At 44.8% G+C, this 27,432-nt stretch overlaps 1 protein-coding gene and 1 long non-coding RNA gene across 4 annotated transcripts in view; one reads left to right on the top strand and one right to left on the bottom strand.

The window, feature by feature from the left end:
- SLC6A5 (solute carrier family 6 member 5) overlaps positions 1-12,055 on the bottom strand; it is a 67,989-nt gene extending 55,934 nt beyond the window's left edge. The window contains exons 1-2 of one of the 2 annotated variants that reach the window (XM_019812186.3): positions 2,747-3,638; positions 776-1,327 (exon numbers count right to left, since the gene is read on the bottom strand). In XM_019812186.3, the coding sequence (XP_019667745.2) occupies positions 776-1,327; positions 2,747-2,749 (555 nt within the window). In that variant the 5' untranslated portion in view covers positions 2,750-3,638. Of the gene's footprint in view, positions 1-775; positions 1,328-2,746; positions 3,639-11,962 lie in introns of those variants that run through there. The other variant, XM_019812187.3, reaches the window with a different exon arrangement.
- A 7,977-nt stretch (positions 12,056-20,032) lies between these two features.
- Positions 20,033-22,434, top strand: LOC102899815. Of its 2 annotated transcripts, XR_006586444.1 has the most exons (3): positions 20,471-20,626; positions 20,802-21,052; positions 22,199-22,434. It is a non-coding gene; the product is annotated as an uncharacterized LOC102899815 (long non-coding RNA). The 2 variants fall into 2 exon arrangements; XR_002145771.3 differs by having other exon boundaries at positions 20,033-21,052.
- Positions 22,435-27,432: the final 4,998 nt, after the last annotated feature.

Genomic DNA, 27,432 nt, shown 5'->3' with positions numbered 1-27,432 from the left:
GAAATGGAAGACAAGAGCCTGTATGGGAGAGGGTAATAATAAGCAGTAGTAGTTGCCTTATCCTGAACCCAGGATTGGGATTTGCTCTGTGAGTTTTTCATGCCTCTCATTGAGTGTAAAGGATCAAATGTAGAGGCAGGTCCAGGCATGGACCTAAAGAGATAGATTCTCTTTAAGAAAACAACAACAACAACAACATATACAAAGTTATGATGAAAAACTAGGTACTGGGTTTTGGAAGAGCCCTGAAGCTTAAGCTTCAGTAGTAGCTTCATGTACACCCACCTCTCCTCAATGAGTTCTCATGTGATAATTTCACTCTAAGCGAAAGGTACTACTGCACTTAAACTGTTATTCCCTACAGGGGGAGGGGAAGAGGGTTCCTCTGTATTTCTTAATTTTTCTAATTAAGGACAAATATTTTAAAGAAAAGACTCACTCATGGACAAAAGGGGGAGTCTTGTTTTCATAATCTATCTGTCTCAACCGCTTCATGAGCCTGCATGAATTTGCGCGACTACTGAGGTTGGGAAGAGACAGGTCGGGGCGGCTCCTGAGATCGTGATTCCTCTGGCAGGGTCACAACAGCCCTTGAGCCCTGAACTGGGGACCCCAGCGCAGCGCGAGCTTCCAAAGCCCCAAAGCTGCCTCCCGCGTCCATTACCTGGCACTGCCAACCGGTCTCCCCATCAGCACACGTGCACCCACCACGGCCCGGCTCGCCTCGCACACCTAGGGGGCGGGAGGCGGCGCGGGCCGAGCACGACCTGCTTACCTGGGCGGCAGCGGTGGCCACGCTGCCCGGGAGCACGGACGTGATTCCATCCGTGCCCAGCACCACGGTGCTCTGGCTCATATTCACCCAGCCCACGGCCGGGGTATTGTTCCGCTCCAGGGTGCCCTTGCCCACACTCACGTTAGCATCCCCCTCGGGGCCGCGCAGGGCCGGAATCTTACAATGCAGAGCGTTGCCGGGCCCGGCGGCCCCAGAAGGAGCTGCGGCCTGCGCGCTGCGCGCCTCGCTCAAGTCCCTCGGAGCTGCCGAGGCCGCAGGCGCCCGCGGGCTACTGAGTTTGCAAGCCCCCACGCCCTGCCGTTCCGCCTCACAGGCTCGCGCGTCAGGGGACTGGAAAGTTTGGGCGCCGGTGGAAGCGGACCTGGGCACACGCGGCGTCGGCGCCACGGCGGCGGCGGCCGCGGCGGCGGGGGGAAGCTCCTGCTCCGGGCTCGTCCTGGGCGCGCACGGGCCAGCATGGTGGCCCAGCGCCATCGCCGCCCCCAGGCTGTTGGCTGGTTGTTTATTCATTTCCTTGGGAGCACCGCAATCCTGCAAATACAACGTGAAGTTCGTGCACACACAAACATATACGCACGCACAGAAAGTCTCGGTAGCTCTAAAAATACCTGTATCTACATGTAAAGACGTTCACCACTCAGGTCCAGACACCACTCGGGTCCGTTCACCACTCAGGTCCCAATATCTCGGGAATAAACTGGCATCTGGATTTTTTTTTCCTTCTCCAAGAAAAACTGTATTTCTCAATTTGCCTGTCTTGTCAATAACCAGATGGCATAAAGCAGTTAATATTCTCCTCCCTGATGGTGGGAGAACTAAGAAAATAGGCAGAAATGTGTTTTTGTAGGGGGTAGCAAAGGAGGGTAGAAATAACCCTACAGCCATGAGCTCCCCGCCCTCTTTGGATTTCACATCACGGCTGTAGGGTGCCCACCTCCCCATCACCATAGTAGAAAGATTCTTTAATTTTCCGCCCCATTTCCTTTGTCATTCAATAATGCACATTGCCTTTTTTTTTTTTTTTTTTAAATAAGCTATAGGCAAGCTGCGGCCACAAAGCTGATGCCCTGGCACCTACGAGTGTTTCAGGCCAAATGGGTTGAACGAATCCCAGCATTTCCAACCCCATCTTCGCCCTCCAGGTAGCAAAGGCAGGAATAATGATCCCGAGCAAAACAAGAACAACAACCACCACACAATAACCATAACAAACCAGATGTACAACACAAGACAGTAACCAGGTTTGTTATCTTACACAACCTACATTCACTCCCAGATTTCCAGATATGTAAAAGAACATGCAAAGTTTTTTGGTTCTCTTTCCCCCTCCAGTAACTAGTTACAAGAGTGTCCAATGCCCTTCATGCTTGGGGACCAAAACTCAGGACTAATTTTCATTTGCTTTTTCTCAACTGAGTTTCAAATTAAAAGATCTGCAAGTGATGGTTTTTCCATCTGCTTTCTCCACTCGTGTAATCTTTCAGGGCTTCCTGAATATTAGCACCAATATTTACTATTACACTGTAAGAATGACCATATTACCTTCACCTCAACCTCGTGCATCTCGTCTAACCGTCTTTCATAAATGCACAGGTCAGAACTCATTAATTTGCACCAAATCTAAACACCTTGTCTCCAGCAAGCATTGTTATCTGAAAAGCCTCTAGGACTCAGCGACTAGCCTCAGTACCGGCACCTGGCTTTTCAGCACCGAGGACAGTGCCTGGGATCACAGTTAGAAGATCGGGATCTCCGTTCTACAGAGCTTCAGAAACCTCTTTCCGACCTCAGGTGATGCTCACAAGAACAAATACCTACGGCTGTGAAGATTGCCCTCCCTTCCTCTTCCAAAATGCATAGAACACTTCAAAAAGAAGTACTCTAAACGAATCTGCCCTTCCTCCACCCGCAGCTCCCTTTCCTCTAAAAAGAACAAAAGCAAACACTCACCATGTCTGACACGGGCAACAGATTGAACGGGCAGAGAGTGAAACCAGCTATTGAGAAGACTGGGTTTGACTCCAACAAGAGAGGCGCTTTCTATATCTCCTTGGGAAAGGCCAGGTTTGCGTCAGTGCAAAGCAAGGTGCCCTTCGTTTGACATTTTCTTGATAATACAAGTTTGATAAATCATTACCCCCTTGGATTCGAGTTTTAAAGGGACAACAGCAGAGAGTACGCTGGCCAGTTGTCCCTCGGGCAGGAGGGGGCTGCGTGTTCGGCGTGACTCATATGGGTCTGATTACTAAACCGAAGCCGGCGGGAGGGGATGACAGAAGTTTGCCTCCTCCTAATTAAGGGAAACATGGGAGGGACACGTCCCACTGCACCCAAGGCGAGGCGCAGCCGCCAACAGAGCGGATTGGGCTACGAGGTGGGCGAGGGGGAAGGAATTAAATTACTGTCATATTTCTGTCTTTCTCTTCCTCTGGTTCCCTTGGCTGTCTCTCTGAATCTGCAGGCAGCGGGTTCCGCAATATTACCCTGAGATCAAGGGTCTGCATGTAATGGCACAGCTCTGCGATGGCCAGTGCTCACGGGTCCTGCATTTATAACATTTATAATGGTGTACCTGCCTGAGTGTATGTGGGCTTCAGATCCTCACAGCTCTACTCGCAGACAACCACTGTTAGAGGGCTGTTAGACAGCCCTTCCAGAAAACTAGGAGTTTCGCTTATACATTGAGGTCTAGTATTTGCATTCCTATTGTATCTCTATTAACACAGAAGAAATTCTGAGTAAAATTATGACTGTTCTCATTGTATTTTTTAGACACCTCTGAAAATACTTTCGACAAAGAGGACATTATTTCCAACAGTGATCTCGTTCTTAGGTCACTTTCAAAGTCAAACGGAAACCCATTCTTTTTTCATAGCCCTCTCAGTAAAAACCCACCACAGCCAGGCCAGATGTGGAAGCGCAAGGTCTGAGAGATCCTCCAGATAGCGATCTTCAAGAGCCAGGCGGCAGGATGGCCAACCGGGAAGCCACAGGAGGACGTTCTACTGTACTGCGGCGCAAGTGAGGGGTGGCCCTAAAGATAAAAAGATGGATTTTCTTGGTATAAAGCAATGGCTACAATTAGAAGAAAGGGAAAACACCTTTGCAAAGAAGGGTTGGTTTGGAGACTCCAAGGGGATTGGTAACAAAACACCTCCCCTGTCTCCTTTCTGGCCAGCTTCATTCGGGGAACGCCTCGCCCCAGAGGTGGGGAGCCAAGGAGGGCACTTTGTCCCTTCCCTGACGCTCGCAGCCCGGCCCACAGCCTCGGGGTCGGCTCCGTTGCACTTGGCTGGGCCGTCCCCACGCGGCAGGAGGACAAAGCCACGGAGGCCGCAGGCGGAGGCTGCGGCGGCAGATTGCGGTGAGCGCCCGGGGCACTGCGGAGGCCCCCTCCCGCCTCCTTCCGAACTGCTCGAGAGAGCTCGGGTGCTGCCGCTCACCGGCTCGCCAGTCTGGCCCTTCCGAGGGCAGCCAGCTGGGGACCCGCGATCTGCACTAGGATGGAACGATGCGTAGGTTTTCTTGATAAAGCCTTCCTGGCGAGCCGCCTTGCGGGGTTCAGGCCGCTTTTTATTGTAGTTTCGAGTTAACATTTATTAAGCTCTCAATATTGAACCATTGTGCAAGAGCTTTCCATGAATTATCCCATTTAGCTTTGGTAACAACCGTTGAGAAATTCCTAGTTCTAAAGCCCGGGAAACTGGGGTTTAGAAAGTCGCTTTCAAACCCGGGAAATTTTCCCCACCCTGCCCATAGGGACGTCGCGGGGGCCCAGTTGCACTGTCTCCGGAGGCCCGCTCCGAGGGAAGTCAGGCGGGGTCGGGGAGGAGGAGTAAGGGAGACTGGTGTGGGATCGGGCTGGGCTCTGGCTGGAAAAGGGTCAGCACAACAGGCGGGGCCGAGAAGCCCGCAGGGGCGCGTGTCTTGGTGGGCGCTGGGAAGCATCCTAGACTCTGGGAACCACCGGGAAAGCCGAGGGAGCCTGCTGGGCGCTTCTTCCGAAACAGACCCGTTTCCAACGAGCCAAACGAGGATAGGAGAAGAAGGGTAAGGGCAGGCCTGACAGCCCCCACTTCCGCGCCAAGAGATGCGCCCCGGGGTCGGATTAGGCTCCCCCTCTGCAGGCCCTGGGCAGACTTCCACCGTGGACAGTCACGACTTGGAAAGGCTCTGGCCTTTCTTCGTGCGTCTGAGCCGCCCCCGCCAAGTGCGGAAGCGGGTGGAGCGTCCACCTGCACCCCCAACATTCCGGGGCGCACTGACGTTCCAGGCTGGAGGGGGGGGGAGCCAGGTGAACTGCAGCCCTGAGCATAAGTGACGCTCCCGCCCCCGATCGGTCCCCAGGCCTGACGTGTCGCCTGCGGGCCCTCCCTGGCCTAGTGCGCACTGAGTTCCAGCGTGGCGCCCGTCACGCGTCAGGCAGTTCAGAGGAGGTTGACGCGCAGGGAAAGCTGCGGGGTGGGGGCGTAATGGTGGTGGAGACGCTGCTTGAGCTCCCCACCTCACCCCACTTCTAGACGCAAGATTCTAGAAAGGAGAGGCTACGTTCCGAGTGGAGGCGGGGGGGGGGGGGGGTCTCGGGCGGGGAGGCCAAGAGGGGTAGCTCCTAAGCCGGCGGGGGGTCGGGCAGCAGAGTGGGGGTGGCAGGGCGGGAGAGAGCCAGCCTTCAGAGGCTGGTGGCCCGGGGCAGCTCGTCGTGCGTACAGCTGTGTGTCAACGCTTGGAAGCGCCGGGATGGAGCCGCAGCATTAAACAAGAATTAGAATAAAAAGCGCAAGTCTTCCGGACTTGGGTCTCCGCCCCCGCCCTCCGCGGCCGCCTGTTTGGAGTGATAATCCGGACCGCGCGCGGCCGCCGAAGAGGCCGTAAATCCGCATCCATCACCGCGCAGCCATTCGGTCGGAATTAACCAGTCACTGTGGCCTTAATTACTTTGTCAAAGATGAAAAATAGTAATTGATTTCGCCCTCGATCACTTTGCCCCCGCTCCTTGCAGATAAGCAAATAAATAGCTGTTTTTGAAAACCCATGTCTCTCCGGCATTTGCTGGATGAGGGTGGGGAGTCTACTGAAGAAGAGGCCATCCCGTGGCAGTCCTGACCCAGTGTTTGTGCCACGACATTTGGGGGGCAAACTGGAACCCAAGAGGGAGAGGGCCTGGAGGTGGCCCTGCGCATTCCAGGTGCTGCCCTCCACAGCACTAGGGAGCGGGGCTGGAGGGAGAGGAGCGGCCCTTTACACGCGTCTGCTCTGGGGTTAGCCTGGCTGGCGGTACCCTACAGCCTCCTCACCTCCCCAGGGCAGCAGGTGAGAAAGAGCTGAGGGACTAATTTGAGAGAGGAAGAAACTTGCCCAAGGCCAGCGGGCAGAGCCAGGACTTGAGCCCAAATCTGTGTTGCCTCTGGTCCACCCCACCACTCCGGATATAATTATAGCGAGCGCCTGTGTCGGTGTTCAGCTGATTTTGAGCCGTGAACACATTAAACTTCTATAGACGGTGGATGTGAGGGCGCTCAGTGTGGGTTTCAGGTGACATTAACAAGATAGTTAAGAAGCCCCGTGCAGTAATTTTGTCCCACTTGCCCACTACTGCTGAGTTCCCCTGCAGTGTTGTTTTGTGCTAAGAATATGGATTCTGCAGACAGACTACACCACCTCCTAGCCTCTGTGACCTTGCAGGGGGAAGGGGGGGATCCTCGATCTGTAGAATGAGGATAATAAGAATATTAACCTACCTCACGGGTTGGGGATTGAGAGTAGGCATGTGAAGTGCCTAGAGTGAGGTCAGCTGCCTGGTTTGCTATCAATAAGCAATTATTATTATTCAGTCTGGAAAAATGATCTGTGTGAAGTCCCTCAGATTTAGCAAGTAAAATCCTTGTTTCTCCCTGGTCCGGATGGTTTAAAATGGATAGACATGCACGGAGCAGAAAGCCTTACAGAGTAGACCATCATTTTGCAACATTTCCCCTTCTCATTCAGTAGTTTGGTCACACAATAATCCAGTATTTATCTTCATTAAAGGAAAATTGGGAGCATTCTGAAAAAGTGCTCAAACACAGAGGCTGCTACGGATGTGTCCTGAGACACCTTTTGTTTAGATCAAGGTAAATCTCAACAAAAATGACAGAAGCTTAGAGCTGTGTAATCAGCTTTGCTGTCCAGCTCTCATTTGGACCTTGGGTGTCAGGGAGAACCCAACTAATCAAAGGCAGCTTCCCTCACCAAGGCATTTCAGCAGAGTCTGAACTTGGAAATCAAGGGCTCAGTGAAGTGACTAGTCTGTGTGCAAAATGTAGGTCTCAAATCCTGAGACTCAGACAGGCAGGGCGTTTGTTCCTGAGTCAGCAGTAGTGATGATTCTCACTACACTGCAGCAAAACACAGGGCAGTGGGCGCAGGCGCAGAAGCAGACAAGTTTGGAACAAGCTGCAAAGGACATTCAAGGTCATCTATAGTCCCACACGTCTCCTTTTGCAGTGAGAAAACAGAGGTCAAGGGAGGAAAAGTGAGTGCTCAAGGTTACTTGCAAATTAGAAACAAATAGTAGCATCTATTCTTTAAAAGGGAGAGAAAAAGGAAAAAAAAAAAACTACGCTACCCTTTGATCCAGCAATCTCGCTCTTGGCAACTCACCCAAAAGAAACAACAGCATGGTGCAAGAATGTTTATTATAGCATGGTTGATAAACAAAGGACTAGGGGAGAAATATCCACATTAGATCAATAGTATAGCTAAAATATGGAATGATTTCCAGCTGTTAAAAAGAGTGATTTAGAGCCACACAGTTGGCTCAGATTTTTATGAGGTGTGAGAAATTTTCATTGTGTGAGAAAAGCCAGATGCATTAAAGTGTGTATAATATGATCCCATTGTGTGTGTGTGTGTGTGTGTGTGTGTGTGTGTGTGTGAGAGAGAGAGAGAGAGAGAGAGAGAGAGAGAGAGAGAAAGGCACACAGACTGGCGATCAGTGTTGTAATTGTCATATTTATAAATTTATGTAAAAAATGTATAAACAATTTTTTTAATTCAGTGCTAGAAACTACTAGTTTAATTAATGAGGATATTCACCAAACAGGCTACTTTTATTAGGAAGTACTCAGCCTCCATCTATTTTACTGTCTTCCTCTGAGGAGCAGAGCTCAGAAAAAGGAATTCAGTTAATTAAGGACCCGAGCCACTAATATTTGGCTAGTCTTCCTCCTAAAGTCCTGGCATTTCTATCTCCTAGCTCTGTTGGGTAGAACCTTTAAAGAACATGGTCTTGGGGAATATGAAGATGATCTTCAGTCTCCCACTCCCATCCTTGTAGAGTACATTAAACTATGAAATAAACTAAAATTACACTACACTAAATCAGAAAATTTGATTTCTAATCCTTCCATAATGACAACATAGATGGTTTTCTGGTAAACAACATCTTTATTTCTTTCCTCTGTCCCTTTTTCTGGTCATTCTTTGGCTAGTCCTTTATACAACTGCTTTACTAGTTGTATACGTTTACTAATTAGTATTCTCCTTCCAGGTTCAAGTCTTCTATGTTTATTCATCTGCTCAAATTTCTCAAACCCGAAAATGGGAGATATCAGCCTTGTAGCCGAGGTCAACTCTCACATTACTGGAAATAAGAAATTTCTAATATATGAAGTACAAGAAAATTGCTATTTTATGTTTACAGTGTTAGTAAAGAAGATTCTTTTTTCTCTTGAATGTTCCTTTTTCCCCTAGCCTTCTGTTGCTGTCCTAGTTAGTGAGATTAAAAAAAATTGAGTTAAACGTCATGCAAACCTAGCAGGAATTCCCACAAGTAGAGCGGAACAGATGTTGGGAAGCATCACCATAAAAGCAGTTGATGGAGTTAACCAAGGCTATTGAGTCGAATCTGAACAAGGTTCAGAAAGGCGAAATGGTGAAGAGAATGGTCCAGGATGTGGGACTTTGAAAACTCAAGACTCTTTATACACCAGTAGGCAACACAGATAAGTTTCAGGACCTTATAATTTTGTCACTTGGTGGTACCCTTGTAAATTGGTCTTAGAGGGGCCATGGACATTGGCATCAAATTTGGTACTGTTGGTTTTAGTAATCTGCAGCATTCGATACAAGATGAGGCTATATAAAACACTGGCCAGCTCAGTCTACGATCTTTGACAGACAGCCCAGAGTTAATTTATCATGATGGTAGTTGTCTCCTGGGATATCACCATTAGAGCTTAGAAATGATCCATGAAATCTTTTAACATAATCTCTCAGGGTCTACATTCTACATTCTATTAAAAATAGAGCGTTTCTATTTTCAATCTCAATGTCTTCCTGGGTGGGATTAACATGATATGTTTACATATGTTGATCTTTTTATGGTAATTTAATATTAGACCTAAGTCCAGCCACTTACTAGCTGTGTGTTCTTGGGCGGTTACTTATCCTGTGAGCCTTGCTTCCCTTTTCAGTAAAATGGGGTTTTTGTAGTGATTAAATGAGATAAAGTATATGAAAGCTTCTGTAATAGTATTTGGCTCAAAGAGCTCCTCCTCCCTTGGGATAATCCGGTTTTAGTGGACTTGAAAGTTACCACCTGAATTGTGACACTATTCCCCTGGACAAGTAAGAAAATGACTCATTTCTGTAGATCTTAATATTACTGGATTGTTGTCTAGGTTTTATTCTTCCTATCTTTCTTGATGGGACATGAACTTTGCCTAGTGCCTTTTTGCTTTGTTTTTTTGTTTTTTTTCTTTCTTACAAGTGTCAGGCCCAGTCATGTCTCTCCCTCTGCATCTGCAGTATCCTTTTCCCAAAATGCTCTTCCCTCCAGGGTGAATTTCTAACTACACCTTTAGACCCATCGCCAAAAATGTATCTCCTCTCAGAGGCTTTTTTTTTTTTTATATGAAATTTATTGACAAATTGGTTTCCATACAACACCCAGTGCTCATCCCAAAAGGTGCCCTCCTCAATACCCATCACCCACCCTCTCCCCCCTCCCACCCCCCATCAACCCTCAGTTTGTTCTCAGTTTTTAAGAGTCTCTTATGCTTTGGCTCTCTCCCACTCTAACCTGTTTTTTTTTTTTTCCTTCCCCTCCCCCATGGGTTCCTGTTAAGTTTCTCAGGATTCAGAGGCTTTTAATGAACAGAGTTAATATCTCCATCCCGTGTGCTTCCCTAGCACTTAGTGAATACTGATTATTTCTATGTATGTCTTTTCTTCTACAGAAGCCACTAGCCAGTTGTGAATACTTAGGTTTAAATTAAAATTAAGTGTAAATTCCATTCTTCAGTCACACTAACTACATTCTTAGTACCCAAAAGCAACTTGCACTGGACAGTGCAGAGAACATTTCCATCATTGCAGAAAATTCTATTAGATGGTGCTATTCTAAACTGTGAACACTTCAAAGGCAGAAGAGCGTGATTTTTTTAAAGCCTATGTATTTCTACTTGGACTGACACACAGTAGGCACTTAGTGCTTTTGAATGAGTGCCTTAAAAATCCTAGAATAGCCTCCTCATTTCTTTTTTTTTTAATTTTTTAATGTTTTATTTTATTTTTGAGAGAGAGACAGAGCCTGAGTGGGGAGGGGCAGAGAGAGAGGGAGACACAGACTCTGAAGCAGGCTCCAGACTCCAAGCTGTCGGCGCAGAGCCTGATGTAGGGCTGGAACTCACAAACTGTGAGATCACAACCTGAGCTGAAGTTGGACACTTAACCAACTGAGCCACTCAGGTGCCCCAAGCCTCCTAATTTCTTATATGTCACCTTACTGCCTTCTCTAAAACATATTATTTTGTGTTTTTATTAGTTTTCATTTTTGTTTTTCTCATTACAAATATAATACATGTTTATTACAGAAAATTTGGAAAAGCTCAAAGAACATAAACATATATATTCCACCATCCAAAAATACATCCTATTAACATTTCGCTGTAAGATTTTCTAGACTTTCATGTGTAGAAAGATGGCTTTTGTTTTTATGAAACTTAGATAATGCTATTCATAGTTTTTTGTGACCTGTCTTTTTTTTTCACTTATAATATAGAGTTGATATATCTCTGCCCTATTGCCATAAAATGTACATTATCATTTGTAACCATTTTTAATTGCTGCACAGATTTCATTGTATACCACAATTTAACTAAAAAATAATTACTTCACATTTGGATTGTTTCCAATATTTAATATAAGTTATATATAAATTACTATTTAAAGGACTTGCATATTTTTGAAAATTGGACCTATCTTATCTGGACCAGATTTTTTTTATGTCTGACCCCAAGACACGGACATGGAGCTGCCTATGAAGACGTATTAAGCTCCGAGCAGAGGGTGACAGTGCTCTGTGATTTGTTTCCATTTCTCTTCCCAGAGATGCCCAGCAATCTGTGAATCCCTCTGGCTATAAAAAGGCCATGGGAACAAAAAGCTATAGTATGTTTCCATAAAGACTATATCAGTTTCTCTTTAGCATAAAGGAGTTTTTTTTTAATGGAAAGGATATTACTTGGTAAATACAAATATTGGTAATTGTCAGTATCACACAATATCCAAATTTTACAACTATTAGGACCAAACAGATAAGCCCATCTGTTTACACAGGATTTAATTAAACAGTTGTGAGAAATAATGCAAACATCATTGAAATGTGCAGGATTTGTGAATGCTTCCTCTGCAGTGGAAATGCCTGATTCAGGGCTCTCTCTGTTTTTTACAGATTATATGGATGATGGCATGTTTTTCCAAGTCATTAACTTGGGCACAGCTTTGGGGCCAAATGAGAAGCTACATCCAAACCATTCTAAGAGTCTGGGTGATTGGTGGAGGTGACAAAGGAAAGGCCCTCTGTCACTCAGCACTGTGGGAGCATTTGGAGAGTGTGATTGCCTATGACAACTCATGGTTCAGTGATTCCATTGTTTCATGAAGGCCTGGTTTCACTGATACTAAGAGAAAAATGTGGATTGTGCCCCCACATGGGTTATTCAAGGTGACATTGTCAAAGACATTTCCAAAAATTGTTTTCTCCTTTGGAACTTTATTCTGTCATTTTGGGCATTAAAATGGGATTTTGTTTTACACTATAGAAAAATATAAGCATAAGGAAGAAAATAAACATCTCACCAGGACTCTTTTGTTTGTAAGGGACAGAAACAAACTCAAAATTACCTGAAGCGCAAGGTACCAAGTAATGGCGAGGTCAAGGTACAAATGGAATGGACTTCAAGGTGGGCTGGATCCCAGGCTGCCCACAGTATCAGGATCCTCACTCTGAGTCTTGGACCCCATTGGTCCATCTGCCACATGTTTTCAGATTGTCATGTCATAGGAGTCATGCCATCCAGAGTTCTAAGTTCCCATTTTCATAGACTATCATCTACAGGGAAAGAGAAAGCTATATCTCTACTTCAGTTTGGGAAGTTTTGGGAAAAGATTGCAAAAGGCCAGACCCTGAGACAAGGCCTTTGATGTAGGTGGATAATTTGGGAGGGTGTCCTAGATGAGGGAGCAAGGAAAGTAAGACAGGGGTGGGAAAAGAGTCAGTAAGGAGAGCACTAATGAGTGAGTGAGTTACCACTGTGGAAAATTGTATTTTAGGCCTACTGGGGACCCTCTGAGGCACCATGTGGAACAATGGCAGAATTCTCCCACCAAGGGACAAGGAAGGTAGGAGGCAATTTGTCACAGACTCTCATCGCTTCCTGGCTGAAGATTGTTCCTGAGGCTGTTAATCCCCAGTTCTTGCGGGTACTCTGCACTTGAGCTGGGCAGGTTTCCATAGTGCTGGAAAAAGTTTCTACAGTTGTAAAATGGAGATAATAAATCTTGCCCAACTCTCAAAACTGAGGCGAAGATCAAATAAGATAATAGAATGGAGAGAGCTAGTCAATTGTGAAATACCATGCAGTCATAAGAACTTGAATCTGCTATTCCACTGTTCATGGATCTGAGGCCCATAGATCGTTTCTGAGTCACACAGGTGTCCATGTATGTATGTGTGTTGCAAGACAAGGGTGTTTCTTGAAGAGGAGCATGATTGAGAAGGTCACTTATCCTAAGGATAGGGCCACTGATAGACCTAGAACAAGAAAATGATCCCATGAGCCAGATATGGCCATCTGCTAGCTGTATCCTCCACTATTTGTGCTCTTTTTCTTCCATAGTAATTGGGTTTAGCTGGGCACATAGCAATCCAGTTAAAGATGACATATCCTTATCTTCCTTAGAGCTCAATGAGCCCTTGTCACTAAATTCTGCCAACGAGGTGTAAGCAAATGATGTGTACCTTCAGGATCTTGCCTTAAAAACCTTGAGCGTATGCTCCCCCTTCCTGTTGGCTGAGAGATGATGAGAGCTGCAACTACCTCTAGACCCACAAGTAAAAGCTACATATTAAGAATGGCCAGGCAGCCTACCATCTCTTAGCTAGGACACGAAAGACAAATAAATGTATCTAGTTAAACGGCTGTCCTTTCAGGTTTCTTTGTTATAGCAACTTACACTTTACCCTAACTAACACACTGCATGTTCCATACAATGTGAAACTGAGCTTGCCCTAAGTGGGAGCTTGAGTCTTCTGTCAAGTTGAGGCAGTGTCCATGCAACCGATTACAGGATTACCTGCCATTCTGGTTGATCGGAAGACCAATGGGCCATTTTTCTTAAAAGCCATTTTCTGTCAGCCTGCCCTGCCAAGGTCACCTACAAGAGGCAAGCAGTGTCTATATCAGATTAAGGGCAGAGCATGTGTCAAAGAATACTCCGTCATTCTGTGTGCTGTTGAGCTGGCTCCCATTAGTTAGCTGTACCCCACTCATGAGAATAGGTATTTGTGTGCCTGCTAGGATCCAGACACTGAGTTTGGTACTTCATATCATAGCCTTAAGGCAGGTGGTATTTTTCAGACCAAGAAACAGTCTCAGAGGTTGAGTGATGCAATACAGAGCCTAGGTGTCAAGGTGGATTGGTTCAGTCTACAGCCTGTGCTTCTTCTACTACATGAACTGCCTTCAAATAAAACGCCTACTTCCAAGTATGGTTTGAGGTTGCTTAAGTAAAGCTGGCATCTACCTATTGAGATAAGAATCCTAGGGCTTGGAAGTCCTTCCCCCAAACCATTCACTAGTCCCTCCCCAAAACCATTCTAGGCTTTTATACTGTGAGAGGATTTTTAATGTCTGTGAGCAAGTGTGACTATGCACCTATGAGCATGTGTACTGGGTACTTTTGAGATCTGATGAAAGCTATGGAAACATTCATATGGAAACTGTTATGGGTTGAATTGTGTCCTCCCCCCAAAATATTTTGCAGTCCAAAGTCACAGTAACTCAGAATGTGGCCTTGTTGGGAGGAAAGTCTTTACAGAGGTAATCAAGTGAAAATGAAGTCATCAGGGTAGGTCCTAATCCATTAAGACCAGTATCCTTATGGAAAGAGAAAATTTGGACACGGAAACAGACAAACATAGAAGATCTTGTGAAGGGACACAGAGAAGATGGCCATCAAAGGAGGCTTAGAATAGATTTCTCCCTCACGGCCCTCAAAGAAATCAACCCTACTGATTGATACCTTGATCTCAAGTTTTTAGCCTCCAGAGCTGGAGACCACGAATTTCTGTTGTTTAAGCCACCCAATATGTGGTCCCGGCAAAATGATATAAAACTACACATATGCACATACACCATGAGTTTTGCACACAAATTCTGGGGATTCATCCATGGACCCTGTTGAAGGACCACTGCAAAGTTCCGTTTCCTGAAAACATTCCAACGTCCATAATAATGACAATCCTAACAAAAACAAAGAACTGTTTTAAAACACTGTTCTAAGGGCTTTACGTGTATGTAATCATTTAATGTTTCCAGTAACAGCAGCAGCCACAAGAAGCTAATACAGATTTTGGTACTTGGAAGTGGGATGCTTCTCTAATAAATATTCAATAAACTTGGTGGTTTAAAACCAGATATTTATCTTCTCAAAGTTCTGTATGCCAGAAGTCTGCAATCAATATCCCTGGGCTAGAGCAAAGGTGTTCGTAGGGCTGTGCTCCCTCCACATGCTCTGGGGAGAATCTATTCCTGCCTCTTCCAGCTTCTAGAGACTGCTAGCATTCTTTAGCTTGGGGCCACATCTCTCCAATCTCTGTGTCTATCTCCACATCACCTTCTGTGTGAAAATTGTCACCCTTTTATAAGGATACGTGTGATTGCATTTTGGACCCCTCTGGATAACCCAGGATAATCTTAACATCTCAAAGTTCTTAACCTCATCACATCTGCAAAGAGGTTTTTTGTTTTGGGGGGATTTTTTTTTTGCCATGGATGGCATGCACAATAAAGTCACCCCCCCCAACATTCCCCAAAATTTCAACCCATTAAGGCATCAGCTCAAACCCAAAATCTCATCTAAATATCAAGTCAGAAGTCCCAAATCTCATCATTGATAAATCATCTCCATGAAACTGTATGATCCATCCTAGGACAAACTTCCTTTCCATCCTGGAACCAATAAAATTAGAAAACAAGTTATCTACTTCCAAAATACAACAGTGGGGCAGGCGGTTATAGACATTCCCATTCCAAAAGGGAGAAGATGGAAAGAAGAAAGAGGTCAACCTTTCAAAATTTCTAAACCCATCAGTGAAAATTCCATCAGGTGTCAAGGCCTGGGAACAATCCTCTATGGCTGGAGGTGCTGCATCTGGGCCCATGACTTGAGGCACATGCTATTGATATGTTCACTTTACAGATAAGAAAAAGGCACTAAGTGGTAAAGAACCTGCACAAGATCATATAACCAGTGAGAGGCTGATGAGGGTGATGTTCCCCCAGGCTGACTGCAGGGACTCCCTCCACAGATGTTCTCTGGGTTTATGGAGGGTCCCAGAAAGGTATGGAGACTGTTGCTGCAAATGAAAAATACCTGCCTAATAATATTGTCTTTAAAAATATTTCTAGAGCAAAAAAGCACACATGCCAGCTGTACTTCGCACCTCCTGTCTCCACTCTTTGTGGTTACCTCTTTGATGAAAACCAGGCTTCTCAAAGCATGAACACACAGAAGGAAGAAGCCCTGGGAAAACTGGATGCAGTTTTACAACGGGTTCAGATGACTGTCCTATACAGGTCATGCATGTTATAGAAGTTCCTATATTGGTTGAGAGTGTGGGCTTTCGAGTCAGACCTAGTTTGGGGTCTTAGCTCCTCTACTACTAGCTATGACTTCAGGCAAGTAATTTTTAACTTCTCTATGCTCTAGTTCCCTTTTTGGTAAATGAGATAACAATAGGACCTATGCCATGTATTTGTTGGGAATGAATGAAGTAATATATAAAAACTGCTTAGCATAGTCCTTGATATATATGAGCTGTTGCTAATATTATTATTTTTGTTACTTCTCTTTGTTATGGAGTGATCTCTAGAGCTGATACCATCTGGTGATGGTGATTTAAAATCTGATCAATTCAGAGACTACCAAACTTTTAAAAATATTTTTAAAAGGGGATGCCTGGCTGCCTCAGTTAGTAAAGCATGCAACTCTTGATCTCGGGGTCATGAGTTCAAGCCCCAGATTGGACCTAGAGCTTACTTAAAAAACAAAAAGTATACATATCTTTTTAATTTTTTAAAGTTTATTTATTTATTTTGATGGGGTTGGGGGAGAGATTAGGGGAGGGGCAGAGAGAGACAGAGACAGAGAGAGAGAGAGAGAGAGAGAGAGAGAGAGAGAGAGAGAATCCCAAGCAGGCTCCACACTGTCAGCACAGAGCCTGATGCAGGGCTCAGATTCATGAACCGTGAGATCATGACCTGAGCCGAAAACAAGAGTTGGATGCTTAACAAACTGAGCCACGCAGGCAGCCCAAAAGTATACATGTTTTTCAGAAGAAAATGTCTCATGTAGCTTCAGCCCTTTTGTTACCCAAACAAATTCTTGTGCCCCTTTCCAAGTTCTTCCTAAAAAGCAACAAGTGGGATTATTAAGTAAATTCAATTTTCATCCTTCTAGATCTCACAAAATACATACACCTCCCTTTCTTTTCTCTTTCCCGTAGCTCTCTGTGTGATGGGGGTGGGGGATAACCTTTAGGGAAGAAAGGGTTACCAGATTCATAAGCCAGTTTTCCAATTACTGAGCTTTTGAAAAGAAAGATGCCATAATTGCTCAAGGTGAAGGGAAAAGAAAGAGGTAAGAAAGTAAATTATCATGAGGATAGACGGTAGAAGCTTTCTGAAGGCCCAGGAAGTATTTTCCCCTGTCTTGCCTGTCAAGAGACATGAGGGAATAAAACTGCATACTAATGGGGTGCCTGGGTGGCTCAGTCAGTTAAGGGTCCAATTTTGGCTCAGGTCATGATCTCATGGTTCACATGTTTCGAGCCCCACATCAGGCTCTGTGCTGACAGCTCAGAACCTGGAGCCTGTTTCAGATTCTGTGTCTTCCTCGCTCTCTGCCCCTCCCCTGCTCATACTCTGTCTCTCTCTCAAAAATAAATAAAATATTAAAAAATTTTAAGAAAAATTGCATACTAGCCAGAAAATACTTGTATTGCAACCATTCCTGTGCTAGATCTTTCTCCTCTATTTACACACACACACACACACACACACACACACACACTGTAAAGGATAACTTTGTCAGGACAATCCAACTAAAGTGGGGGATAAGGATGAGTTGAAAGCCCAGACAGTGGGTGTTCCTCTGCTACTGGTGTGAGTGGCAAGGAAAAGCAGGATAAAACAAAAGAAATCAAGAAAGATGCTGGAGGAACAGTTATCTGGAGTTGATGTCCTTTAAACTACTGTTAGTTCCTACATCCTATCTTTGATTACAGCCTCCATCTTTAGAAAGCCAAATGTGGACAAGGTCAACGCAATTGCTTACGGACACTTGGCCCAACACGGGCTGTTGAATATCTTTTGGCTGATCTTGTGGTTTTTCTTAATGGAATCACGTTTGTTCATTGGGGGTCTTATAAGCACATGGGTGTATTGTCTTTTGAAGCAACGATGGGAATTTTTCCCGCAGTAGCCCTCTAGAACTCACAAAGCTGCCAATTTATAACTCCTTTCACTGACTTCATGTGAAAAAGACTTCCCAATTGGGTTGATGTTTGACTTGGTTTACTTTCTGTACACTGTTCACACTGTATGAACTATGTTTATTTATTCAGTAAATAATTATTGGGCAGTTTCTCTAGGCAAAGTATCCCTGAGAATATAATAAACTAGACAGATGTACCCCTGACTTCATTAACTTTACAACCTATCAGGGAAGAGGATTATAAGGCTATTGTGATGGAGTATGATGAAGCTTGTGTTAAAAACAGCAAACATTAATGGAATGATTATCGGGAGCGAACTACAAAGGGCATTAATATACATTAACTAATTTACCCCTATGAACATTGGATAAAGTTAATAATTTCTTACCCCCATTTAATAGACAGAGAGGATAAATAACTTGTCTAAGGTTACCAACTAGTAGGCAGTCGAGTTGGGTGATGGACCTGGGCAGTCTGGCCTCAGAGCTGGTGCTTTTAGCCATTATGCTATAATTAAAGAAGCTCTAGGTGCACAAGGTCAGCAGACAGAGCTCTTTAATGAACAGGATTTAGTCAGGTAACTGTAAATATATCCAACATAAACACTTTTAGCTTCAAGTAATGCTCAGCCAACAGTGGCATAAACAAGGAGGGAGTTATTTTTCTATAGTAAAACGTCTGGGGGTGTTTCTAGCATTGGTGCAGAGGGTGTAGGAAGTCTGGGTTCTAGGAGGGGCCTCCCACTGTTCTACCACACGTTCATGTCCTTAGCCGATCTCTGGAAAAGAAAGCTAGGGGGACAAGAGGCTGAGAGTTTTTGCTTGCATACCTTTCTCTTATCAAGAAGGGAAAATCTTTCCAGATGTCCTATACCAACTTCCTCTTACAAATCATTAGCCAGAACTGGGTTATATGCCCACCTCTGGACTAGGACAAGGGCCCACCTTCCCTGAGACCAACAAATTTCTAGGATTCTGTTAGGTTAAAAGAAAAGGAAGGGTGAATTTTGAGTTGGTAACAAATAGGGTCTGCCAAAGGGAATCCCAAGTGCAAAAACTAAGCAGAAAACCAGAACATGACAAAAACAAGGGGTGGGAAGAAGTTTGGTGTGGCTGGAGACAAGCTTAACAGATGGCAAGAGGTGAGGCTGGGAAGGTGAGAGCCCAAACCATGAAGGACCATGCATGACATCTTAGTGAGTATACACTTTGTCCTGTAGACTGAGGAAAATCAATAAAGAATTGTAGACAGGGCATGGCCTGAGATGACTTATTTATCATTTTTTTTGCAGCTTACTTAAGAATATTTGAAGGGAACAAGAAAGACAAGAGGCAGGGAAACTAGTTGGGAAGATGTCCTGAGCTCTTGCACATACATGGTGGTGGAGAGAGGTAGGCAGCCATATTTGGGAGGGAGAGCTAAAGATGGTGATTGGATTTGGGAGCAAGGGCCCAGGGGCACAAGAGAACTGTGAGGGATATTATCTGTATTTCTGTTAGTAAAAACACTTTGATGAAAAGACAGAACTGCTGAAACCAAGCCTTGGGATTCAAGTTCACAATAGTGAGTTGGCAATTACTACAGACAGAAACCCACAAAGGTAATTCAGTTTTGTAAATTTGAAATTTATTTTACACACACACACACACACACACACACACACACACACACACAGACACTCATATTAAATAGTTCCTCAAGGCTTACAATAAGAATCCCAACTCACCCCATTAACATTGTTACTCCATGGAGGCACCTACTTAATTTAGTTGTCTCTTCTGAAATCTATCTCTATGATTTCAACATAATCATACTATTTCTTGACTTCCAATTATTGAAGACAGGATTTAGATTTCTCCCTGTTTTACCTCTCCATCTTCCATCACACACGTGCACAAGTCACATCCAGCCCCCAAGCTTCACAATGATATCCCAATATCACTGTATCATAATTTGGGGTTAAAACAATATTCAGCGTTTATTATGGTTGTGTGAATATTATTCATAGGGGAGACATGTTGAACATTATGATGCATTTTCTTTCCTTTACAACTTTTTTTATTATAAATTGCGTAGCTTTCTATGATCTAAAAGTAAATCATTATGTAACTCTCCCCTAGAGAGTTTAATATATTCAAACATATTAGCTTATCTAATGATATCATTTTGTTTCTTGAATACATCCATTGGTGAGCCTTCAGTCCTCCTATTCCAATGTGGACTGGCTGGTCTCTAACTAAGCCTGTGCACCAATTAGCTATTTCTGCACCACAAATTGCTTTAAAATGTGGTGGTTAAAGACAACAATTATTCAGCTCAATTCTGCAGGTTGGTGAATTGGGCTGAGCTCTGCACACTGGTCCGCCTAGGCTCAGCTGGACTTCCTTAGGCATCTGCAGTTAACTGCAGCCCTGCTTATGGGGCTACGGGTGGAGTAGCTGGCTATAGGATGGTATGCCCCATGATCTCTTATCCTCCAGTGGGTTAGCCCAGATTGCATGGTGGAGACAAGGGCTGCATAGACAGAGGAAGTAATTAACCAAGACCTCTTGAGGCTAGGATTAGAACTGGTTTGGTATGACTTCCATCACATTTTACTGGCCAAACAAGTCACAATGGCAGTCTAGAATCAAGGGGTAGAACAGATTCCAAGTTTCAGTGAAAGATTCTGAAAGTCAGTCTGCAAAGAGCACAGATATGGGAAGGTCACAAACTGGGGCTTTCAATTGAAGCAACTCAGCAGTCTGATGCATAGCCATTGTGCTGGGGTCTCCTCTCACTACCATCAGGTTTCTGAAACCATAGCAGTGATTTTAACTGCATACGCAGGAAGACGGGGCTGAGGGGGGTGGGGGTGAAGGTCATGGCTCAGCTGGTGCTGGTATCTCTGAGAGCACTGTAGATTCTACAAGTGTTGGGAAGACTGGATTTAGCTGTTGTTCAAGAAAAAGGTTCTTCTGCCAGGGTGAAGAAGTGGCCAGTGTGATCCTCTCAGGAACTGCAAGGAGACAGGAAGCAAACAGGAAGAAGCAAGTCCCTTCTTCCTTCTCCAGCCCTCCAGTTTCCTTCTAGCAAGCCCCTTCCTCATTAGCACAACTTAACAGGGAGCCAGCTGGCCAAGGCAGAAGGGGAGAGGCAGAGTCTGGACCTCAGCATCATGTAGCAGAGTATTAGAAATATGAGTTTGCAGTTGTGAGACAATATGCTAATAATGGGTAGGTCCTGTTTTCTGTTTTTTATGTCTTCCTTATTTGTTGCAACTTCCTAAAAAAGATGCGTGTAAGATAATTTTCTTTAGGTCTTTAATGTCTAAAATATCATCAACCTACCATCACAATTATAGTTTGAGTATATCCTTACAGTATTTTGAAAGCATCTCTCCATTATCTTCTAGCATCTACTGTGGCCACTAAGTCTGATGCCATGTGTATTTCACTACCATGTTTTCACTGTTGATTGTTTGTTAGGATTTTCTCTATTCCCAATATCCTGAACTTTCATAGTGATTTGCCTTAGTTCTATTTTTTTCCCTTTAAATTTCATTTTGCAAAGTGCTTAGTGGGCCTTTTCAATTTAGAAACTCAGTTCCTTAAGTTCTGAGAAACTTTATGGTAATTTATTGAAGTCTTTGATAACTACTTCACTTATTTTTTCTCTATGGTATTTCTATTAATCACTTGTGGCATCATCTAATTTTCTTAATATTGCTATTTTACTGTCAACTGAGTAATCCTCCTGTAGTTTAATAAGGTGCCCCTACCTTCAGCAGTGCCTCGTATTCCAAGATATGAATCCTTCTGGTTTCACCTCTACCAGGGTACATCTTAATTCTGGGATATGGACAGGTATTCACTTGATTGTGTGGGGCAGGGCCAAAGACACAGAGAGTCACAATAGTTCCTCTTACACAGACTTTCAGCCCGTTCTTCTGTTGGTAGCCCCACCTGAGCTCTGAATTCCAGATGTACTTGGTGCCTTCAATTTCTGAATCTCTGGGAATCTATAGCAGGAACTAGTTACCTTCTTGGTGTCCCCCACGTTAGGTTTTGCTTTCCATTTTCTCTGGTCTGCTAAGTCGATCTCGTTTGCCCACCTGCTTTTATCTCTTTCAATCTACCTTTGACTCTGTCAGTACCATTGGAGAGTATCTCTATCGAGAGGCAACAAAGACATGATCGTCTTAACTGAGAAAGATGGGGGATATGCTTCAGAGGTTGTGCAATAATGTCCCCCAATGAATCAAGGTATCTGTGACTTTTTGTAGCCCCCTCCCACACTGAATCTGTGATTTGCCAATGAGATATTAGCAAGTATGAGTCAAGCAGAAGCTTGAGAACTGGGTATTATTCTCTGATTGCTAGGAACCCCGAGACCACAGGGTGAAGAAGCAAAAGCCAGCCTCCTGCAAAGTGAAAGACAATAGGGAGGGAGAAGTTAACCATCCCAGCAGATCCCAGCCCTCAGTCACACCAGCTACCAGCTGACTGCAAAAAAGTGAAATCAGTTCATATCAGCAGAAGCGCCACCTACCTCAGCCCAGCCCAAACCACAGACTTACACACTTGTGAACAAATAAAATGATTTTTGTACTAAGCCATTAGTTTTGTTGTGGTTTGTTATGCAAGTACTAACTGATACACAGGTGTCACGTTGAAATTTCCTCGTTTATTTCCTGTGTATTTAGGGATCACAAGTCAAGGCTATGCTGTTTTTGTTCTATGTGTTCCTGTAAGGCTACACTTCTCTTTATCCCTTTATCTCCATTTTATTATGGTTTTGGAAAGAAATAAAAGTAGACATTCAAGTCAATTCCATCACATTCAACTGCAAGTCTCCATTCACTTCTTCATCTGTCCAAGAGATATATACTGAGACCTAGTGGATATTAGCACTTGTGATGCAGCTCTCATTTAATCTGTACAATAACACACTGCATTAGGCATTGGTTTCCCCTTTAACAGATGAGACCACCAAGACTCAGTGAGGTGAAGGGACTTGCTGGAGGTCACACAATTAATAAGGAGCATTGCTAACATTTGTTCTCTCAGCTTAGTATTAACAAAGCCCCTGGTAGTTCCAATAGGCTTTGCTGAACGAGAAAATAGATGGCAGAGCTACAAAAGCTAGGGATGGATGTAAGACGCATCATTGAGTAGACTCGGCCAGCTGGCTGACTGGATATGAGAGGTGAAAAAGAAACAATGACTGTGAATCCCACGACCATGGGATAGCACCACAGACAAAAGGGGACAACAGAGGCATGGACATCTTAATTGGGGAAGGTGAAAAATGTGCTTCTGAGGGGCTATCCCGGATCCTTCTTGTTCTCCTCTGCATCAAGGTTCTGCTGAGCATGGTTGTCAGCACTGTTTGTGATCTGCTTGTATTGGGGAAGATTGGTTGGTGCCACTTACAGGACGTTTTCTCAGGGTAAATGGTAGTTTCTGATCATGCTCCTCAGTGGCGGGTGGGGAGCTAAGCCCTGTGAGGTTCAATATGGTTAACGGCTGTCAAATGGTTAAAACTCTAGGCATTGCTTGGGAAGTATTCCCAAAAGGCCGCCAAATGACTCTTGTGCTCCGTGTACGGGAAATTAAGTGCCGAGAACAGTGTGTTCAATTTAGATCCATCTGGTCTGTTGCTTCTCCCCTTTCTTTTTCTCCAGGAAAGAACTATTCAAAGATACCTTGTGATTGCTTTAACCTGCTAGGAAGCCAGGGTGTTGCCTGCCCAGCATGTTGAAGAGCAGAGAGAAAAACTGTTCTAATTCTCATTGGTAGTAAGCTCGGCTCAGAGCAGAGCTCGCCATCCAGGGTGCTGGCTACCCAGGACACAGACCTTGGGAGGAAAGAAGGGTGTGTGGTTCGAGAACATGTCTAGAAGAAAGCAGAAGTGACCTTTGCTAAATATGGTCTCTTACCATAGCTTCTAGCCAGGATGTGAACACCTGGAAGCTCGGATGAACAATGTCACTGGGTTCCAAACAAGAAAACCAAAACCATATATTCTGGGTTTTCCAAGCATGCCCAACTCCAAATACACATTCTCAGCATTGGAGCACGAGTCTGGAGTAACTGGTCAGTGACTCTATAAACTGCATGGGCTTATAATAAAAGACATTCAACTATGGAACCCTACATGGCTGTTACTAAAAATGAGGTAGATAATAACTTACATTTATGAAGCATTTAACCATATGTCAATCACTATTCTATGTGTTTTACTGCTTTTTTTATTTTCAGTTCCCCCACCCTCACCCTGGGTAACCTCAAGAGGAGGTCCTGTTATTACCCTAGTTTTACACGTCAGTATACCCAGGCTCAAGGAAGTAAGCTAGATGGTTCAACATCTATAGCTAATAAGTGGTAGAGCTGGGATCTGAATCCAGGTGACCTGCCTCTAGAGCCCACGACTACCTTGGGTCAGAGCTACACAGCCAAATGGTAGCACGGCTGCCTCTGGGGAGAGGGACTGAGGGAAAGCAGATGGAAGGCTTTCACTTTTTACTTTATCAAATGCTATCATGTGAGTTTTCCCCCTTAAACATGTGCTACTTGTTTGCTTTAAGTGGATATAACAAAAGAAAAAGCAAGGCTGGGGGAAATGGGACAGCATTGTAGCATTTTTTTTTTTTTCTTTTCCGCAATGTAGTTTTTGAGTCAGGACAAGGCACTGTCCCCATTATGTTAAAGGCAGGAATTTATTTAGGTACCAGGCAAGTCTAGGCTGGTGGCCAGGAGCTACAATAGAAGTTAGCAATCTAGGCACCATGGAATTATCTTCAGAACCCCTAGAAGCCACCAGTGGGCAAGTGGGAATCTGGGCAGGTTAAAAGCGAGCCCTTGGGGCAGAGCAGTGGGCTGGAAGTCACAGGTTAAGTATAAACTAAAAGAGGCCAGAGCCTGGAGGGCAGGGCAAGGTGACAGCTGGAAGAATGGGCAGCTGGAAGCCAGGAGACCCAGGGTGACTAAGGGCTCAGAGAAGTGTGAGATGCAAAGGAAACAGATGTGAGGTTCCAAGAGGAGAACAGTGAGCCGCTTCAGCCAGGGAGCCTCTTCTAGAGTTTCTGTTGAAGTCTTGAAGGCAGATGAAGGTGAAGAGGGAGAGGAAGGGGAGGAGGGTATACCTGGCTGAATTGCAGTATGTGGGGGCAGGAAGAACTAAGAGTGGGGGCCCCTGGGTGGCTCAGTCGGTGAAGCATCTGATTCTTGATTTGAGCTCAGGTCATGATCTCACAGTTTGTGAGACCGAGCCTCAGACTGGTCTCTGCACTGACAGCATGGAGCCTGCTTGGGATTCTCTCTCTCTCTCTCTCTCTCTCTCTCTCTCTCTCTCTCTCTCTCTCTCAAAATAAATAAATAAGCATTGAAACAAAATTAAAAGTAAAGAAGAGTGAATCCTGCCTTCCCCACACTAAAAACCATTTGAATTTCACACAGAGATTCCACATGTATAATCACTTTCCAAGGTTTTCCTTTCAAGTATGCACACTTTTGTGAGTGTTCAGGTCACCCTTTCAGCTCAGCAAGGAGACCTCTCCGAGGGGTGGCGACGGGGTGGGGCTTCCCAGGCCAATGGGGCTGTGCGTTTGGCAGCACCAAGTGTGTCTGGCTCACCACCGTAACTGCAACTAGCACGAGGCTCATCACACAGTAGGAACTGGATCATCATTTGTTGATGAATTTGTTTGATAAGTTTGTGGCATAAATGAATACCATTGGGAACTTGTGCTGTATCTCGGGATGAAACTGTCAAGCCCTGTGGGGGGCTTTAATTAGTAATTATTTTGATCAAAATACAAATGGTTTTGGTTACTAGCATTTATTGAGCACTTAAGTGTGCTAACCCTTTACATTTTAAGTAACAGGAAGCCCAATCCATATTTTGCTTTAAAAGTCCAGGGACAGTTCAGATTGAGTCATGTGAGGTTTGATCAGGGGTCTGGCTCGGTTTCTCTGTGGTTTAGCTCTGCCCTATTCCATATGTTGACTTTCCACAGGCCAGATTTTATTCATGGATGCAAAATAGCTTCTGGCAGAAACTGAGGCCACATAATGGCTCATTCATATCCAGGAGGAGAAAAGAAAGAAAAAGAGTGACAGAGAAACAGAGAGACAAAGAGAAAGAGACAGAGTCAGCCCTTTTCCTACTACCACACACCATTTCTAAACTTTATTCCAACAAAACCAGGCTGAACTAACTAGGAGAAAACCACATGTTGATTGGCATAGCCTAAGTAACTCATCCCTGAACCATCAGTGGAGCAACAGGGCTGGGATGGTCCTGTGTGATTAGATCAGTCATGGCCTATCCCTGAAGCTTGGGATGCAGGCCATCCTTACTAAATGGCAATGGCTACTTTCAAATGGGCATAGAGATAAATGTAAGAGCAAGATGAATGTCCATTCATTTGATCCTTGCAGTACTCTGTGAATTAGATCCCAGGGAGAGATGAGAAAAATGACTTCTGAGAAGTTAAGCAACTTGCTCAAGATCACAAAGCCAGTAACTGGCAGCACTGGAATCTAAACCCATGTCTATCTGACTCCAAAGCTCAGGTACTTGGCCACTAGACTCTATTCCCCAAATCTTAGACACTGCATGGGTCTCTGGTTCCCTCTAAGAGAAACCTGTCCCTGTGATCACATCTCTCTGTGCTGCAGAACTCCTTGGGTCGAGGATGAATCTCCTCGAATATAAAACAAGGACTCTCCAGGGAGGCTAGGCTATGAGCTCAGCTTCAGAGACCTTTGGATTGCAGCCTCACTTTGGGGAGCAGCGCACGCCTACCTACTTGGGCTCTGACCAAGAGATTACTCTACAACCAGGACAGACAGTTCCTATTCTCTCAGTGGTCATTCATCACACAGTTACTGAGCATCTGCTCTCTGAGGACTCTGTCTGAACCAAAGCCTGAAATGTTGTTTCCAGTGTCCTTGTCTAGTCTTTCATTTTGGTCTGTTCCTTTCTTTACTACACCCAGAAGCATTCTCCTCCTCCCGGAGTATAGAGTGGCTCTTTGTCTCATACCTGCATCCAGCCCATTTCCTTTCTTTGGGCCCAGCACTTCCAGGACAATAACTATTTGCCTCTTCTGAAAATTTCAGTTAATTAACAATGGCTGCCTTGAGAAAGAGGCAGAGTCCGTATCCAGCCTCAGAAGGCAGGCGTGCCATAATCAATTAGTCATGTTTGCCGTAGGAGGAAAGGTTGGAACTGCAGCCTGTATGGTGGATATTTGACATTCCTGGGCTCATAAACTGGCTGAAGCTTCACATTTGAGACTCACAGAACCAGCTGCCCCCATTACAGCTCCCTGAAGGTGAATTTCCTGTGCTAGTATAATACTGACAATCTCTGGACCCCTACCTGCCTCTTCCATAACTCTGAATGAGGCTGAGCTTTTTACACGCTGGGTACCAAAGGATGGAGCAGTCTGGAGGGAAAGAAAAACAAGGCTGATAAGATCCGATATAGGCCAGAGAGCTCTGAAGTGTGGTTTAGAATGTCTGGGTCGAATGCCACTAAGCACTAACTCATTCTATGACCCTGGGCAAGTCTTCGCCCCTCACTTGGCTTTAGTTTCCCCATGTGA

This window comes from Felis catus, chromosome D1 (genome assembly GCF_018350175.1).
Source record: "Felis catus isolate Fca126 chromosome D1, F.catus_Fca126_mat1.0, whole genome shotgun sequence".
Lineage (NCBI taxonomy): Eukaryota > Metazoa > Chordata > Mammalia > Carnivora > Felidae > Felis > Felis catus.
This window is presented reverse-complemented; position numbering and strand designations above follow the sequence as displayed.